This window comes from Hemitrygon akajei, chromosome 8, assembly GCF_048418815.1.
Source record: "Hemitrygon akajei chromosome 8, sHemAka1.3, whole genome shotgun sequence".
NCBI classification, from domain to species: domain Eukaryota; kingdom Metazoa; phylum Chordata; class Chondrichthyes; order Myliobatiformes; family Dasyatidae; genus Hemitrygon; species Hemitrygon akajei.
This window is the reverse complement of record NC_133131.1, coordinates 33,561,365-33,580,468: the sequence shown is the minus strand read 5'-3', so window position 1 is coordinate 33,580,468 and position 19,104 is coordinate 33,561,365. Positions and strand designations below refer to the sequence as shown.

Sequence of the window (19,104 nt, the reverse complement as noted above, 5' to 3'; positions counted from 1 at the left end):
CCAAGGGATTACACCGCGCAGAACTTGTAATTAGAACTACTATCAATGTCTACCTTCTGTTCCTATTATCTAGCCAACTAATTATCCAATTTACAATCTTGGATCCTGAGAGGTTTTACAGTAGTCATAACTCTCCTGTGAAAGACCAAGTCAAGGGCTTTTTGAATGTCAAAATGTATAAAATTTTGCTCATTTATAATGTGTTGCATTGCTGAAGAATTCCAGTGTTTTTATTAGGTCCAACCTGTGGTATAGAACCTCCACTGCCTAGGATTTTTTCAGTCTTCTCTGTCATCATGTGCTGCTGATTTTCTTCATTTTAATGGACTCTTATATCTTGCACAGAACAGTTGTCAAGCCAAATTCTCACTAGGATATTCAGCCCTCTGTCTCCTTTTTGCCCTTGTTATTTAGCATCATTCATGTCAAAAAAATGAACAGATCTGTCACCTGTTGACAGGTCTTTACCTTTTATTGTTGTAAACTCACACCTGGAAAACAGCCCATCTTCTGAATTCTGTTCGGCTACTGAGGAAAAGACTGCCTGCATTTGGCACATCTCCTAGGTACATGCCTGAGACTGAAAACTCCAATGTCTTGGCTGCACTGCTCAAAGCTAATGCATGTGAATCGTCTTTTTTCCATCTCGGTGGTTCCATTGTCATTGATGAATAAGGCAGCAGAAACACTCAATTCTTCACTCAAAATGCTGAATGAAAAGGACAGACTTCCACAATAAATGAATTATTGTTGAAGTGGAAGGACTATGTTACAGTAAATGTTTAATTCAATTAATGGTCAGCTAAGTGCCACAAGCAATTGAGGTACACGAAAGGCAGAGAGATACACATTTGTGTTATGCCTTTCATGCTCACTGTGTGACAGAGTATTTAGAAGTATAGTCACAGCTATAACCTAGGAAATGTGGGAGTCAATTTGTGCACAGCATGTTAGCCTAAGCAGCACGAGATCATTGCTCTACAATCTGACTTCATTGCTGTTGTCTGGGGAAGATTTTTCTGTTGGAAGAACACAAGAAGGCGATGTTCTTCAAAAATTGTGCCAGAAAATCTGTTCATATTTACATAATCAGGTGGGACCCAAAATATTTTATCAGCTTCGAAAGCAGGGAACTTCCATGATGTACTCTCACAGTAGACTGTACGACACTGGGGAATCGGCCTCAGTTGTGAATTTTGTAAAATTATACAAGGATGAATGCAATTAGAACAAAAAAATATCTTTTGTAGGGAAAGCGGTCATAGTGCTGCTGTACTGGAAATGATTAGGGGAGTGCAGTTTAGTGCAAGAACTGAATGGCTGAAGGGAAGTAGCTGTTCTTGAACCTAATGGACTGTGTCTTAAGGTTTCTGTTCCTCCTGCCCAATAGTAACTGCAGGAAGATTGCATGGCACAGATGGCAGTGATCTTTGATGATAGATGCTGCCTTCTTGTGGCAGTGCTTCATGTAGATACTTCCGATAGTGGGGAAAGATGTGCCAGCGCCGAATTGGGCTGAGTTGGGCTGCTCTCGGCAGCTTCTTACATTCCTATATATTCGAAAGACTGTGCCAGATCAGGATGCAACCAGTCAGAAAACTTTATCGAATCTGTACAAGGTTGTTACTGTGCTTGCTGACAAGTTGAACCTCTTTTAATCTTCTACAAAAGTAAAGCTGCTGATGTGCCTTCCTTTTGATTGTATCTGACTGCTGGACCCAGCACAAGTTTTCTGATATGTTAACACCCGGAAATTTAAAGCTGAAACTTGAAGTGAAGGAATTTTTTTTTTCTGAGGCAAAGAAAACTAGTGATAATGCCATTAAACAAAGTGATGAAGAGAAACTAAACTGATTAATAAAAATAATAAATAATTGAATCAGTTATTTTGTCTGTGAGCCTTGATTTCATATTGATATTTTTTCAGTTAAGTGTACACACTATAATGGAGAAATGTGACAAGAACTACACATTTAAGAAGTATTTTAACAAGGTGAAACAACCCAAAGATCTTCATATGAGTTTTATTTTAAAAAAATTGAGATTGAACTATGTAAGGAAATATGATTAAAAGCTCACTCGATGAAGATTTCATGGGTTGTTTAGAAAGAAAAGAGAGAGAATGAGAGTTTTATGGAGAAATTTACAAAACTTAAGCTTTTGGCAGTGGAAGGTAGTGATTAATATTGGATGTCAAAGAGGAGAAAGAGTTTTCTCAGAATGCTGTTAGGATGGAAGAGCAAAAAGAGAAAAGGTTAAGGACATGGTGAGACTTGAAAATGTGTATGAGAATTTTAAAATTGTAAAGACACAATGCAGGTCAGTGAATTACAGAGAAATAGGGTTTGATAGAACCATAGAACACCTACAGCACAACACAGGCCCTTCGGCCCACAAAGTTGTGCCAAACATGTCCCTACCTTAGAAATTACTAGGGTTACCCATAGCCCTCTATTTTTCTAAGCTCTATGTACCTATCCAAAAGTCTCTTAAAAGACCCTATCATATTGACCTCCACCACTGTTGCCAGAAGCCCATTCCACACACTGACCACTCTCTGCGCAAAAAACTTACCCCTGACATCTCCTCTGTACCTACTCCCCAGCTCCTTAAACCTGTGCCCTGTTGCGGCAACAATTTCAGCCCTGGGAAAAAGCCTCTGACTATCCACATGATCAATGTCTCTCATCATCTTATACACCTCTATCAGGTCACCTCTCATCCTTCGTTGCTCCAAGGAGAAAAGGCCGAGTTCACTCAACATATTCTCATAAGGTATGCTCCCCAGTCCAGGCAACATTCTTGTAAATCTCCTCTGCACCCTTTCTATGGTTTCCACATCCTTCCTGTAGTGAGGCGACCAGAACTGAGCACAGTACTCCAAGTGGGGTCTGACCAGGGTCCTATATAGCTGCAACATTACCTCTTGGCTCTAAATTCAATTCCATGATTAATACACCATATGCTTTCTTAACCACAGAGTCAACCTGCACACCTATTTTTGAGTGTCCTATGGGCTTGGACCCCAAGATCACTCTGATCCTCCACACTGCCAAGAGTCTTACCATTAATACTATATTCTGCCATCATATTTGACCTATGAAAATAAATCACTTCACACTTAGCTGGGTTGAACTCCATCTGCCACTTCTCAGCCCAGTTTTGCATCCTATCAATGTCCCACTGTAAGCTCTGACAGCCGTCCACACTATCCACAACACCCCCAACCTTTGTGTCATCAGCAAACTTACTAACCCATCCCTCCACTTCCTCATCCAGGTCATTTATAAAAATCACAAAGAGTAAAGGTCCCAGAACAGATCCCTGAGGCACACCACTGGTCACCGACCTCCATGTAGAATATGACCCGTCTATAACCAATCTTCGTCTTCTGTGGGCAAGCCAGTTCTGGATCCACAAAGCAATGTCCCCTTGGATCCCATGCCTCCTTACTTTCTCAATAAGCCTTGCATAGGGTACCTTATCAAATGCCTTGCTGAAATCCACATACACTACCTCTACTGCTCTTCCTTCATCAATGTGTTTAGTCACATCCTCAAAAAATTCAATCAGGCTCACAAGGCACGACCTGCCCTTGACAAAGCCATGCTGACTATTCCTAATCATATTATGCCTCTCCAAATGTTCATAAATCCTGCCTCTCAGGATCTTCTCCATCAACTTACTGACCACTGAAGTAAAGACTCACTGGTCTATAATTTCCTGAGCTATGTCTACTCCATTTCTTGAATAAGGGAACAACATCCACAAACCTCCAATCCTCCAAAACTTCTCCTGTCCCCATTGATGATCCAAAGATCAACGCCAGACGCTCAGCAATCTCCTCCCTCGCCTCCCACAGTAGCCAGGGGTAGATCTCATCAGGTCCCAGTGACTTATCCAACTTGATGCTTTCCAAAAGCTCCAGCACATCCACTTTCTTAATATCTAGTTGCTCAAGCTTTTCATTCCGCTGCAAGTCATCACTACAATCACCAAGATCCTTTTCCATAGTGAATACTGAAGTAAAGTATTCATTAAGTACCTCTGCTATTTCCTCCCGTCCCGTATACACTTTCCCACTGTCACACTTGATAGGTCCTATTCTTTCATGTCTTATTCTGTTTCTCTTCACATACTTGTAGAATGCCTTGGGGTTTTACTTAATCCTGCCCGCCAAGGCCTTCTCATAGTGTCTTCTGGCTCTCCTAATTTCCTTCTTAAGCTCCTTCCTGTTAGCCTTATAATCTTCTAGTTCTCTAACATTACCTAGCTCTCTGAACATTTTGTAAGCTTTTCTTTTCTTCTTGACTAGATTTACTACAGCCTTTGTACACCACGGTTCCTGTACCCTACCATAACTTCCCTGTCTCATTAGAACATACCTATGCAGAACCCCATACAAATATCCCCTGAACATTTGCCACATTTCTTCTGTACTTTTCCCTGAGAACATCTGTTCCCATTTTAAGCTTCTAGGTTCCTGCCTGATAGCCTCATAATTCCCCTTACTCCAAATAAACGCTTTTCTAACTTGTCTGTTCCCATCTCTCTCTAATACTATTGTAAAGGAGATAGAATTATGATCACTATCTCAAAATGCTCTCCCACTGAGAGATCTGACACCTGACCAGGTTCATTTCCCAATACCAAATCAAGTACAGTCTCTCCTCTTATAGGCTTATCTACATATTGTGTCAAGAAACCTTCCTGAACATATGTAACAAACTCCACCCCATCTAAACCCCTTGCTCTAGGGAGATACCAATCGATATTTGGGAAAGTAAAATCTCCCACCACGGCAACTCTGTTATTATTACACCTTTCCAGGATCTGTTTCCCTATCTGCTCCTCAATGTCCGTGTTACTATTGGGTGGCCTATAAAAAACACCCAGAAGAGTTATTGACCTCTTCCTGTTCCTAACCTCCACCCACAGAAACTCTATAGATAATCCCTCCATGACGTCCACCTTTTCTGCAGCCTTGACACTATCTCTGATCAGCAGTGCCACTCCTCCACCTCTTTTGCCTCCCTCCCTGTCCTTTCTGAAACATTGAAAACCCGGCACTTGAAGTAACCATTCCTGTCCCTGAGCCATCCAAGTCTCTGTAATGACCACCACAACATAGTTCCAAGTACTGATCCACACTCTAAGCTCATCCGCTTTGTTCACAATACTCCTGTATTGTATTATGGTAGGACTGCAAAGATACTTTACAGAGATTAGTAGATTGAAAACATGAGAAAGTCTGCAGATGCTGGAAATGCAAAGCAGCACATACAAAATGCTGGAGGATGTCAGAAAGTTAGGCGGCATCTGTGAAAAAGAGCAAACTGTCGGCGTTTCAGGCTGAGAACCTTCTTCAGACTGAGACGGAAGGAGGAAGATGCCAGAATAAAAGTTTGAGGGAAGGGGTGGAGGGGGATGAGGAGGGGAAAGAGACTAGCTGGAAGGTGATAGGTGAAACCAGGTTAGTGGGAAAATATCAAGGGCTGGTGAAAGAATCTGATAGAAGAGGAGAGTGGGCCATAGGAGAAAGGGAAAGCGGAGGAGACTCAGGGGGAAGTAATAGACAGGTGAGAAGAAGTAAAAGGTCAGAGTAAGGACGGATGAGAGGAAGAACAGGAGATTAGCTGAACCTGGACAAAATGGTGGAAGGTTTTGGCAAAACAAGTAAAATTAGTGATGTTATTAAGGAGGAAATAAACAAGTTTGCTGAGAGCGGAAGCAGAGTGCAAATCTTATCTCAGAATTAAATGTAATATTAATATGATTAGCAATCTGATTGCCAGTCTAGCCAACATGGTTATGCATAGGAAATGGAGTTTCCTGCAGGGACCAAGGACAAATACACCTGCCGTATAAATATTGAAGAAAATTTCAACACACCCAAATGAATAACCTTTTTTCTCATAAGCAGGGTATATGTTTGATTTTCAGTTTAGGTTTCTAGCTCAAATTTTAATGAGCAAGAGAGGGATTTGCATTGAATCCTGTTGGCCAGCTCACAAAGAATGCAATGGCAGAGTTTGTTCAGAAACATGACAGGGATCTTTCTACCCAGGGAGGCAATAAATAAGATTGAAAATGACATTAAAAAAGACAATTAATAACATAATTCAGTTACAATTTCTTTCGACTACTGAACATTCTCTCATCAAATTAAGTAAAGGTTATTTTGTTGTGGACATGGATTGATTCGTGTTTTTTTTCCCACCAGTTTGATATGCAGAGGATTACACTGGAAGAATTGAAGCACATATTATTTCATGCATTTCGGGACCATTTGACAATGAAAGACATTGAGAACATCATCATTACAGAGGAGGAGAGCCTGAATGAAAGTTCCAGTAATTGTCATACTGAATTTGAAGGTAAGCTCATTGTACATTCAGAACAGAGAAACTGAGTTAATTATTTTAAAGTTAGCTTGAGTCACTTTCAGCTAAAGAAGAATAAAAATAAATCACATAAAGGTCACCCCAAATTTTACATGATTTAGGTTTCCTTGATATTTTGTAACTGGACAGAGTCACAGATCCTGCTTATTTTCTTCAATGCTGTCAGCCACTTTCTATTCAGTGCCGCACGATTGCTTGCAAGGTTGTTCTTTATACTTCAATCAAAACAAGAATAGTTTATTCTCCTTCCTATCACCTAACTTCAGAATAGATTTGAATTTGAGGGTATCACTTCACAGATAGCATCAGCTTTTTGGTAGCTGACCTGTTTCTTAGCACGACCACATTACAATTCCTGTCCTTCATAATTTTCATTCTGCCTATAGCTTTTGACTTGCCTGTATACTGTATCCTCAATAAGTATTGATTTTGTGCATTGAGCTATTTTATTACAGGAAAGGTACTTTACAATCACACCCCAGCTAAGAAGTATTGCTTTACCACACAAGCTCGATTTTCCATAAACAATTCAACTGAGACATTTGATAGAACATAGTCTGTTATTAAATCAACAATTTTGTTTGGATAAACTCCCCTCAAAGAAATCAACTCTTGTTGAAACTTTGGTTTCATTAACAGCTGGGAAATGATTCAGAGCTCCTCTGTGACTATAGAGTCTGCCGATGAATTGATTCAACTGTGTACCTCCAAACTGAATTGCAAGATACATGAAAAAATATATACAAATCATGTGGGTTTCTAGAATGGCAGATCTTTACTGCATGTAGTTCACTCATTAATGAATTAATGCTTGAAAATAATGATGAGTTACAAAATTAATTAAAATTTCTGCCATCCATTTGAGATTAGGAAGAACGAATGCAAGAAGCCCCTCAATTACTTGGAACTGTCCTACACACACTGCCTCAAGCTGTAGGATTATGCACTTCCATGGCTTTAATACACTCTGATATTGACAGTTAAGTAATGCTGATTTTTAGCCAGTTCTCTCTGTTGCTAACTCAAGTGTTGCCTTTAAGTTTTAATTAGTTTGAAATCTTCTGTAGTGACTTCTAAAGGATGTTAAATCAAAATCTAACCAAGTTGATGTAAAACAGTCCAAGTGCACACACTCAGTGAATTTAAAAATAAATATAGCAACCATACCACTATGAATTCCGGTTCTGTTGGGACCCTGAGATTTTATGATCTAGATGGGATTGTAATGCTAGTAGGGTTCTGCGAAATCTTGTTTCACATTGGCATTTGGGAGAGTTCATCCCTTCTCATTTCCCTGAGGAAATTCAATACCAATATCTTCCTTTTTGTTTCTACGTATATAAAACCTAAAAATATACAAAGCTAAGCCTTGGCTTCAGAGTGGAAGAGAAAAAGAGAAAGAAGTTGAGATTGAGCTGATCAGGGCTGTTTATGACCCAATCATGTATATAAATCAGTTGGTGAGGCTGGGATGTGTCAGCCTGGGGAACTGAAAATAGAAGCATAAAGAGAAAACAATAGGGATGGAGAAAAAGTTACAATTACCCCCAAAAATCTGCTGTCTGTTTGTATACTACCAGTCTTCATACTGCTCCATATGCATAACCTTGTATTTAGGCATGTTGACACTAGCTATTGTGAAAACTGTTCATTATGCATCACCTTGTAGACTCTAGCTGGTGTGAAATTTTAATGCGACATCTACCTGCTGGGAACTCATCATGTGCATAATTGCATAGTGACTATCAGTGTGATCTTCTATCATGTAAGGCATCACAACCAAACCAATTTGTCTTTGCTGGGCTTGTGTAATCTAATGGTGAATCTCCGCTTCGGTGCACACCAAAACAGTAGCTTTCAGAAGCAAGTCTGTATCCTCCCTAATCTGACATGTCAAACTTTACTTCTCTTATCTTCAAAGACCAATTTTCTTTTTTCTCGGGTGTTACCTATAAATATGCAAATATCATGAGTTGAGATATTCCCTGCGCCAAAGCATTCCCTATTCCAGACATTCTCTGTATAGGAAATTATCTCATGACTCAGCAACAATTTTGAATCAATAACACTCGTCACTAGTTGTCCAACCATTCCACCATGGCTGACACGTCATCCCTCTCAATCCCTGTCTCCTGCCTTCTCCCCATAACCTTTGACTCCCTGACTAGTCAAGAACGTATCAGCCACCACTTTAAATATACTCAAGGACTTGACCTCCTGAGCCATTTGCGACAATGAATTCCATAGATTCATCACCCTGTACTAAAGAAATGTTTTCTCATCTCTATTCTTTTTTTTAAATTTTTTTATTAGTTTTTCAAAACATTTTACAAAATTAAAAACCCCAAATCCCAATGAGGAGCATTAATACAGAGCAAGGTTAAGCATACAATAACAATATGCTACAAAGGAAGAGAATTTAACAAAAAAGCACCTAAATTAAAGACAAGTGAGCTTAGTGTCCTCCCCAAACCCCACAACACAAGAAAAAAACAACAATTCCAGACCAACCACCACACAATATAGAGAGTATAAGTCCGGACAGTCAAACTCCCAGACTGTGAATACACTTAGCAACAGAGGATAATAATGCCTACTACCAGAAAAAAAAAGGGAGCTGAAAGCAAGGGACCGAAAAGAAAAAAAAACCCTAGTCAAGAGGAAGGTTATGAAAGTACTCGATAAAAGGCCCCCAGACCTTATGGAACTTTAAATCCGAATTGAGAACTGAATAATGAATTTTTTCGAGGTCCAAGCAGGCCATAATGTCGTTAAGCCATTGCGCATGAGTGGGCGGGGCAACATCTCTCCATCTAAGGAGGATCAAGCGTCTCGCCAGGAGAGAAGCAAAGGATAGTATTCGGCATTTGGTCGGACCCAGACATAAATCTGTCTCGCCCCAAAAACCGAACAGAGCAATTAAGGGGTTAGGTTCTAGGTGCTGATTCAGAATACCCGATAATGTAGTGAAGACATCTTTCCAGAATTTCTCCAAGCTAGGACAGAACCAGTACATATGGATGAGAGAGGCCACGCCCCTCTTGCATTTATCACAGAGCGGACTAATGCCAGGGTAGAATCGAGATAGTTTAGATTTAGACATATGGGCTCTATGAACAATCTTAAACTGTAAGAGACAATGGCGAGCACAAAGAGAGGTTGAGTTAACCGATTTGAGAACTGAGTCCCAGCTCTCCTCGGATAAGGAGATATTTAAATCCTGCTCCCAGGCCATTTTAATTTTATCCACAGGGGCCCGTCGTAAGGCTGCTAGTTTATCTTGGATAATTGAAATTAAACCTTTACCTAGTGGATTAATGGAAAGAAATAGGTCCATAGCATTTTTCGCAGGCATTTCAGGAAAGTTAGGAATTAAAGGAGCAGTAAAGTGTCGGATTTGGAGATATCTGAAAAAGTGAGCGTTAGGCAGGTTGAACTTAACAGAGAGCTGTTGAAAAGAAGCGAAGCGATTATCAATGAAGAGATCTTCAAAGTGTCTAATGCCCTTCCTGTACCAAACATGGAATGCTGAATCGAACGTGGTAGGTAAAAAAAGGTGATTATGTGCGACAGGGCTAGAAACGGAAAACCTCTGGAAACCATAGCATTTCCTGAACTGAGCCCATATACGCAAAGTGTGTCTAACCAGAGGATTAGCTATTGATCTGGGCAGACTGCTAGGGAGTGCAGAGCCAAGAAGTGCAGATATAGATAATTCTTTAGTGGAGCTCAACTCCATTACCACCCAGTTAGGGCACTCAGGTTGACCGTGGAAGAAAGACCAGAAGGCAGCACAACGTATATTAGCTGCCCAGTAATATAAGCGAAAGTTAGGTAAAGCCATGCCACCCTCTTTTTTAGATTTTTGGAGGTGGATTTTATTAATTCTAGAGCACTTATTCTGCCACAGATATGACAAAATAATAGAGTCTAAGGAATCAAAAAAAGATTTAGGAATAAAAATTGGGATAGATTGAAATAAGTATAAAAATTTGGGGAGAACATACATCATCTCTATTCTAAATGGACTTTCCTCTATTCTGAGGCTGTGTCCTCTGTGCTAGACTCACCCAATATAGGAAACATCTCCTCTTCACAGCCACTCTATCTAGGCCATTCAATGTTCGATATGTCTCAATGAGATCATCACCCCTTCCCCATTCTTCTAAACTCCAGTGAGTACTAGTCCAGAGACATCAAATGCTCCTCATACATTTAACATTTTCATTCCCGGAATCATTCTTGTGAATCTCCTCTATACTCTGTCCAATGGCAGCACAATATTTCTTAGACAAGGGGCCCAACACTGCTCTCAATATTCCAAGTGCAGTCTGACCAATGCCTTATAAAGCTGTAGCATTACATCCTTGCTCTTATATCCCAGTCCTCTCAAAATGAATGCTAGCTTTGCATTTATCTTCCTTATCACCAACTCAACCTCAAGTTAACTTCTAGGGAATCCTGCTCAACAACTCCCAAGACTCTTTGCACCGCTGATTTTTGAATTTTCTCCCCATTTGGAAAATAGTCTATGCTCTTATTCCTTCTACCAAAGTGCATGATTATCCACTTGCCTACACTACAATCCATCTGCCATGTCTTTGCCCATTCTCCCAAATTGTCGAAGTCTTTCTGCAGACTTTCTGGTTCCTCAGCACCACCTCCACCTATCTCTGTGTTGTCTGTAAACTTGGCTAAAGTTTGCAGAAGTCGAAGCTGCATAGCCTGATAGATAAGTAATTAACAGGATATTTACTGGCCTTCACCAATTCTAAGTTCAAAGTAAAGTAATTATCAAAGTACACAACAGTGTACAGCATGCCACCATATACCATCCTGAGATTTACTTTCTTGCAGGCATTCACAGTTGATACACAGAAATACAATGGAAACCATGAAAAATTGTACACAAAGATGGGCAAACAGCCATTAGGCAAAAGAAGACAAACTGTGCAAATACAAAAGACAAAATAATAATTAATATTGGGAAAATAAGGTAGATTCCTTGAAAGTGAGCCTATTCAAGTCAAGTCAAGTCAAGTTGCTTTTATTGTCATTTCAACCAAACTGCTGGTATAGTACACCGTAAAAACGAAACAATATTCCTCCAGGACCATGGTGCTACATGAAACAACACAAAACTACACCAGACTACGTAAAACAACACAAAACTACATTAAACTTCAGACCTACACGGGGCTACATAAAGTGCACAAAACAGTGCAAGACAGTACAATAATTAATAAACAAGACAATAGGCACAGTAAAGGACAAATTACAATATAATAATAAATTATGTAAATGTAAACAATGTAAACAATATTTTAACAGGAATTGAGAAGGAAATGGGCAAAAATTGCAGAGGGAGTGGAGTGGTGTTCAGTTGAGTGTATGTTTGTGTGTAAGTTGGTGTCAGACTAGACTCTGGGAATTGAGGAGTCTAATTGGTTGTGGAATCAGTTTAGTGTTGAAGTGAATGAAGCTATCCATGCTCCAGGAACACTGAGCTCCAGCTCTCATCATAGCCCGGTCCAGACGGGGACAGAGTTGAATCTCAGAGGTGAGGTGAGAGTGTCACCAGGTTTGGACATGGCCCAAGTGCGGAATGTGAGACACCGAAGCAGGCCGATAGTTCACAGACTTTAATGCGAACTGTGTTAAAGGGAAAAGAAAACAATAAACGCTAGGCCAAACAGGGCCGTTAAATAAAACTCTCAAATAGAAAATGAAGCCTACACTGCGGCTGAAAAGAGCAACTAAGAATAAAATGAATGCCGCTAGTCTTCAGAGTCAGCTGACTTGACAGTCCAATTTCTCAAGCAAGGCAGAATGCAACTAGGCAGCGAAGCATTGCTGTATCCAAGTCTCGACAAATACTACGATGGAATGAATGAAGTTAAATGCTCTCACAATGAAATAATAATGCGCATATTCACGAGAGCAATTGCTGTATCTGCTGCGCTGCCGAATCTGTGGTTGTGACAGAGAGTGACTGCTCATAAAATCAAGGCAGCGTTTGACCAAGTGTGGCAATAAGGAAGTCTGATACTGTTAATATCAAATAATATCAACTGGAAAATATAGTTAGTGTTATACTACAAAAGGAAGATGGTGTATTTGTCAGGGATCAATTATTCCAGTCTCAACTCCAAGAATCCAAGATGGCAGTGCAACGCAGCTTGCAGCGGCCACTCCAGAGCTGATTATCTGTTATTTGTGAAGCGGGGTGCCGTGCGCAATCATAATCAGATGAAAAACGGACGTGGGAGCACGGAGGAACATCTGGAAATCTCCAGGAAGACCTTCTTCATTGCTGCTGCTGCTGTGAGGTCCAGGTCTCTGCTGGGAAGAACAGGCCCCAGTCCTCGGGGTCGCATTGCCGATGGCCGTTTGCGGGGGCGTCTTAATACGCTCGGCAGAGGATGGTGCTCGGAGAAGCTGTGCCGGAGGGGATGGTTGGAGGCTCGGAGGTTCGACGGACTCGGAGTCTGCTGCAGTCGGAGCGCTTTCACTGTGTGCTGTGTTTGCGAGGCTGGGTTCAATGGAGCTTTCATTGTGTGCTGCATCTGCGAGGCTGAGTCGGGCAGCACCGTGTAAGTCCATAGTGGGGGTATTTCCTTCTGCCGACTGCGTGGGATGATGAGTCTATCGGGACCCTAAGGACTTGTGGAAACTGTGTGGTGGTTTCTTTTGAACTTATAGTCTTTTAACATCTTTGGACTATTTTTACTGTGCCCATGGTCTTTTTTATCAATTATGCTATTGTTTGCACTGTTGTAACTATATGGTTTTGTGCAGGTCTTGCAGCTTTAGTTTTTGGTCTTGTTTTTGTCTGGTGGATTTGGAGCTCCTTTCCGGGGAACGCGCTAAGATGGTAGCACAATATTAATATCCAGCAGCCTCTCAGGACTCTGGATTGGTGATTGCCAAACGTTATGTGGATTTTCTGGTGTAGTCTGTTTTGTCATTGGCTTTTGTGATATCATTTTGGAGGAACGTTGTCTCATTTTTTAACTGCATTGCATTTGTGGTTTCTAAATGACAATAAACTGAATCTGAATCTGAACTCATCACCTCAGGAGTTCCATAGGGAAGAGTACTGGACCCAACAATCTTATGCAGCATCATCAATGACCTTTCTAGATCATAAGATCTGAGTGGGGATGGTCGCCAATAATTATACAATGGTCAACTGAATTTGCACTCATCGGTAGGTGAAGCAAGCTATGGCAGCTCTGCAACATGACCTGTTCAAAGTCTTGTTAGATACTAAGTGGCAAAGGAAATAAATGCCACTAAAGTGCCACACAACGGCCATCACTAACTACAGAGCATAACAACCTACTCTTAACATAAGTAGTAATACCATCAAGCAGTCACCCATCATCAATATCCTGTGGGTCACCACTGACCATAAACTAGACCAGCCATGTAACCACTGTGGTTACAAGAAAAGATCGGAGCTTGAGTATCTTGCATTGAGTGACTCACCTCCTGATCCCTACACTTTCCCCACTGCAAGATGGAATAATCTCCACTTGCACGGATGAGTCCAGTTACAACAACTTTCATGAAGCTCAACATCATCCAGACCAATGCAACCTACTAGATAAGCATCCTTGTTTACTGTCAACAAATTGGCAGCAATACATGCCAGGGCTACCCCAATGGCATTTGTTGGACTCATGACCGCTACCGGCAAGAAAGAAAAGGGCAGCAGGTGCAGGTGAAAACCACCCTCCTCCTGGTTTCTCTCCAAGTTGCACAGTTTGCTTGCCCTCAGTTGGAATTTTGACTCCTCGTTGTCACTGGGTCTAAATCCTGGAAGTCCCTCCCCAACAACACGGTGTAAGTATGTTCACAAGAAGAACTAGCAGTTCAAGAACGTAGCATTTATATGACAGCAATAAACGCTGACCTTGCCAGTAATAGCCAAAAATTAATTAAACAACATTGTGAGAGCTCAAATGATTTGATACATGAGCATTAAAAAGCGATATTTCTGGTGGCACACTCTCAAATCTGCTCATACCACACAGGGTGAAGTGTGCTTTGGTTGTATGGGTTGAAAAATGACAGTTGGAATTTAATACAGATAAGTGTGAGGGGTGCACTTTGGAAGGACACACCTGAGTAGGACTTACACAGAGAGCGGTATGACTTTGAGGACTGTAGTAGAACACAAGAATCTGGGAATATTGATCTATAATTGCTTGAAAGTGGTGGATAGAGCTATAAAGACAGGTTTTAGCACCTTGACCATAATTCAAAGAACTGAATACAGGAGTTGGGATGTTCCGTTGAATTTGTATAAGATGTCGGTGAGGCCTAATTTGGAGTCAAATGTGCAGTTCTGGTCACCTACCTACAGGAAAGTTAGCAATAAGATTGAAAGAGTGCAGAGAAAATGATCAAGGATGTTGCTGGGATTTGAGAACCTGAGTTACAGAGAAAGGTTGAATAGGCTTGGATATTTTTTTTCCCTGGAGTGTAAGAGAATGAGGGGAGATTCGATAGAGGTACATAATATAAAATTATGACAGGTATAGATATGGTAAATGCAAACAGGCTTTTTCCACTGAGGTTGAGTGAGCCTAGAATTAGAGGCCATGGGTTAAGGGTGAAAGGGGAACATGAGGGGAGAGGGTAGTGAGAGTGTGAAACAAGCTGCCAGTGGAATGCTGGATACAGGTTCAATTTCAACGTTTAAGAGAAATTTGGTTAAGTACATGGATGGGAGAGGTATGGAGGACTATTATGGAGTGCAGGTCAATGAGACTAGGCAGAATAATAGTTAGGCACAAACTAGATGGATCAAAGTACCTGTTTCTGTGCTGTAGTGTTCTATGACTCTATGTCCCTATGCAGGACAATATGACAATTTCTTGAATCTGAGTCTGAATACTGTGAGACTGGTCCAAGGAGCCAGAAATCAGGTGAGATTGTGTTTTAAATGTTTTATTTGAGAAGATATTGATGCATTGCAATTCTGATGCCTGCTAGATCATGCCTTACACAATTGTTTTTGTGTGTGGACCGGTAAACAAACACATTCAGGAAAAGCCGAGAAGCAGGCAAAGCCTGATATTCACATTTGGAGATTCTTGTGTGAATAAAAAAGGTGTCCAAAAGTTCAACAGAAGTTTGTTTATTTCTTTATTTACCAATACAGCATAGAATAAACCCACTGGGCCCTTCGAGCCATGCTGACTCAGCAACCCCCAACAACCCCAATTAACTCTAACCTAATTACGGGTCAACTTACAATGACCAGTTAACCTACCCAGTAGGTCATTGAACTGTGGAAGGAAATTGCATTACCCGGGGAAAGCACATGCATTCCACAGGAAGGATATACAGAGACTCCTTACAGGCAGCACCGCAATTGAACTCCAAACTCCGACATCTTGAGCTGTAATAATGCTGTGCTAACCACTACATTATTGTGGCACTGATGCACCATCAATCACTCTCGGAGACTGGAAGTGAACGATAGGCTTTTATTAACAGCAAAAGGGAGCACGACATCTCGAAGACTGAGGGAGGAGCAGTGCCCCAACCGCCTTTATACAGGGGTCTGTGGGAGGAGCCACAGGAGCAGTCAGCAGAGGAGTGTGTCTAGACAGGTATACATAGTTTACCACAGGCACCCACTAGTTTTTCCAGTGCAAGTGCCTGGTATGGCTGAAGACCATATTCTGGGAGCTGCAGTGAAGTCAAAAGGTAAACATACTTCAAACATACTGCTTGGCCAGTTGTTATTTCTGCAGTGGCAGTTATTACTTGCCATGTTGCTTAATTTGCTCAAAGAAAGGACATCTTTTACAGCTTGCAGATCCAAGGCCAAGAAAAACAAAAACAAAAAGGGTTTTCAATGCCAATTGAAAAAGACAACAGAAAGGTAAACCTTAAGGCTTGGAAGTTCATTTCAACAGTTAGTGAATGAGGTAAGAACAGAGATTGTTGAAAACAATCTGCAGGTCAGATGAAGCCCCCCCCCCCCCCCCATTGGCAGGAGTATACCATGAATGTTGTGTTCCAGCTGTCTACGTGATAAACAAGCCAAGGCAGAATGATACAGAGAGCAAGCTGTTGCCCATGTAGCAGGATTTCCCCTCTACACAGCTGATGAATCCAAAGGAACGGCAGTGACCAATAAGAGTTTGGCAGCAGCGGTGTCGCAGGCAATGCCAGTCAGCATTGAACTCAAGGTAGGACTGTCTTAGGGACTATGGCTCCAGATTTCTCCTCAGGGTTTATTCCCAAAGCCATCCCCATGAGTGGGTATAGCCACTAGGTAGTGGAGGTTTGAGATCAGAATTTTCCTTCTCCTCGATGAGCTGCCAGCCACGGCTGATGAGCCCCATCTGCCTGAAGGGACTGGTTTTAAGATGCCAGTAACCCGCCTTTGCCCCTTCTCCTGTCGGTAGAAATGGTTCTGCCAGGGCTTAGTAGCTAAGCCACAGATGAAGACCAGGAGCAGGACTTGATTGTCAGCGGCTATTTGAGGTGCAAGCCATTGGCAGTATTTAATAGACTGTGGGAGCTTATCTCCACTACCACCCCCAGTTACAGCAACCTTAAAGAAAACAGCTGGCAACTGTGGAAATGAAGTTAATGTTTTAGGTTAATGACCATTTGTCAGTGGGCGTGGTACTGTATAGTATCTATGTCACAGTATGAAACAGCAGCAGACAGATATAGCTATGAGTAGTTCTCGATGCTGAAGCCAATTTCATGCAAAAGCTTGAGCTCAGACCATTCCCAGGGATGGTGCCGGATTATATGCAATTCTTTCCAATTCAGGTAATGGTGCTTCAGCCAATATATTATTTGTAGAAAAAGAACACGAAATGGATTTGGAAGAAGAAGTAAGGACAAACATTGAATACAAGAAAAATGACATTCTCCTTGTTCATTATTTTAAGCTTAACAAGGTTCTCCTGCCCACGGCCCTGAAATGGAATGGTAATACATTTCAAAGCATTCCGTTTCAAATGGAAAAGTGGCGGCATTGGTCAGAATGGTTGAGGGATAGCATTCCAACTGGTGAAGGAAGACATAGTGACCTCAGCATGAGCTCAGATGATCGCCAAGGATGGTGCCAGGTCAGAAGTAATTATTTCCAGCTCTCGTCACCATATCGTGTCACTTGCAGAAAAAGAACATGAAATGGATGTGGAGCAAGAGGCAAGGACAGACAATGAATGCAGGAAAGGTGAAGCAAGCGGAGCTCTCATTTATTATGAGAGGTTTGCTTGAAGAGGATTTCCAGCCAACAACCCTGCATTAGCAGATTTTCTGCAGTGGAATAATTATAAATTTCAAAGTATTCTGTTTCAAATGGAAACATTGAAAAGTTTGTCAGATTGGTTGACAAAGCTTTCAAGAAGCCCATGTTTCATGGATATTCAAAATTCAGCATGAAGCATTTGTTAGACAGTCTCCTGCTGCAGTATAGAACAACTTTGTACATGCCAATAGAACTCCGGATGAAGAAATGATTTCAAAAACACTTGAACTTTGTTCAACCAGAATTGACTTCTGGAGATGAACCTACACAGTTAAATAAAGATGTCAGCATAACACTAATTTGAAAAAAAAAACTGTTTCAAGAAAAGCAAGAGTCAGGGGCAGGAGTTAAGTGTAGTCGATATTACTAAGCAGAAGGTGCTTAGTAATTGGAAAGGTCTGGAGGTGGATAAAGACCCTGGGCTGGACATACTAAATCCAAACGTTCTGAAAGAGATCACTAAAAAGATTATGGAAGTATTAATAGTGATCTTTCAAGAATCACTAGATTTTGGAATGGTTCCAGTGAAATGGAAAATTGCAAGTGGGAGGGAGGGAAAGAAGGGAGGGAGGTAAAAATTGAAAATTATAGGCCTATTGACCTGATTTCAGTGTTGGCAAGATGTTAAAGTCCATATTTAAGGATGAGGTTTTGGGGTACTTGGATGCAGGTGATGAATTGGCCGAAATCAGTATAATTTTCTTCAGGGAAAATCTTACCTGCTAAATCTGTTGGAACTGTAAGCAAGGTGGACAAAGGAGAGTCAATGCATGTTGTTTACTACAATTTTCAGAAGACCTTTGATAAGGTGGCGCACATGAGGCTGTTAACAAGATAGGAGTCTATAGCAGGGACAGAAGACTGGCTATGGAATCCTATCCTCTGGCAGAAGGCAAAGAATAGGAATTAAGTGGGCCTTTGTTGGTTGGCTGCTACTAACTAGTAATGTTCACCAGGGGTCTTTTTTGAATGTACTTCTTTTTTTGTTATATGTTAATGATATGAATGACAAAATTGGTGGCTTTGTAGCCAAGTCTGATACAAGGACAGGTGGAGGTTAGATAGTGTTGAGGAAACAGGGAGTATGCTGAAGGACTTAGGTTGGGAGAATGGGGGAAAAAAGGTGATGGATGCAATGCAGCCTAGGCAAGTGTATGGTCGTGCACTTTGGTTGAAAGAATAAAGACAAACAGTTTTCTAAATGGGAAGAGATATGAGAAATCGGAGGTGCAAAGGGACTTGGGAGTCCTAGTGCAGGATTCTCTAAAGGTTAACTTGCAGGTTGTGCCAGTAGTTAGCAAAGCAAATGCAATGTCAGCATTGATTTTGAGAGGAGTAGAATCAAAGGAAAGACGCAATGCTGAAGCTTTATAATCAGTTGGTCGGACCATGTTTGGAGCATTGTGA

General features: G+C 41.2%; 1 protein-coding gene across 1 annotated transcript in view; it reads left to right on the top strand.

The window, feature by feature from the left end:
• Positions 1-19,104, top strand: part of caln1 (calneuron 1) — a 452,244-nt gene that overhangs the window by 408,984 nt on the left and 24,156 nt on the right. Inside the window, exon 5 of the mRNA XM_073053569.1 lies at positions 6,224-6,377. Coding sequence (XP_072909670.1) covers positions 6,224-6,377 — 154 coding nt within the window. The remainder of the gene's footprint in view (positions 1-6,223; positions 6,378-19,104) is intronic.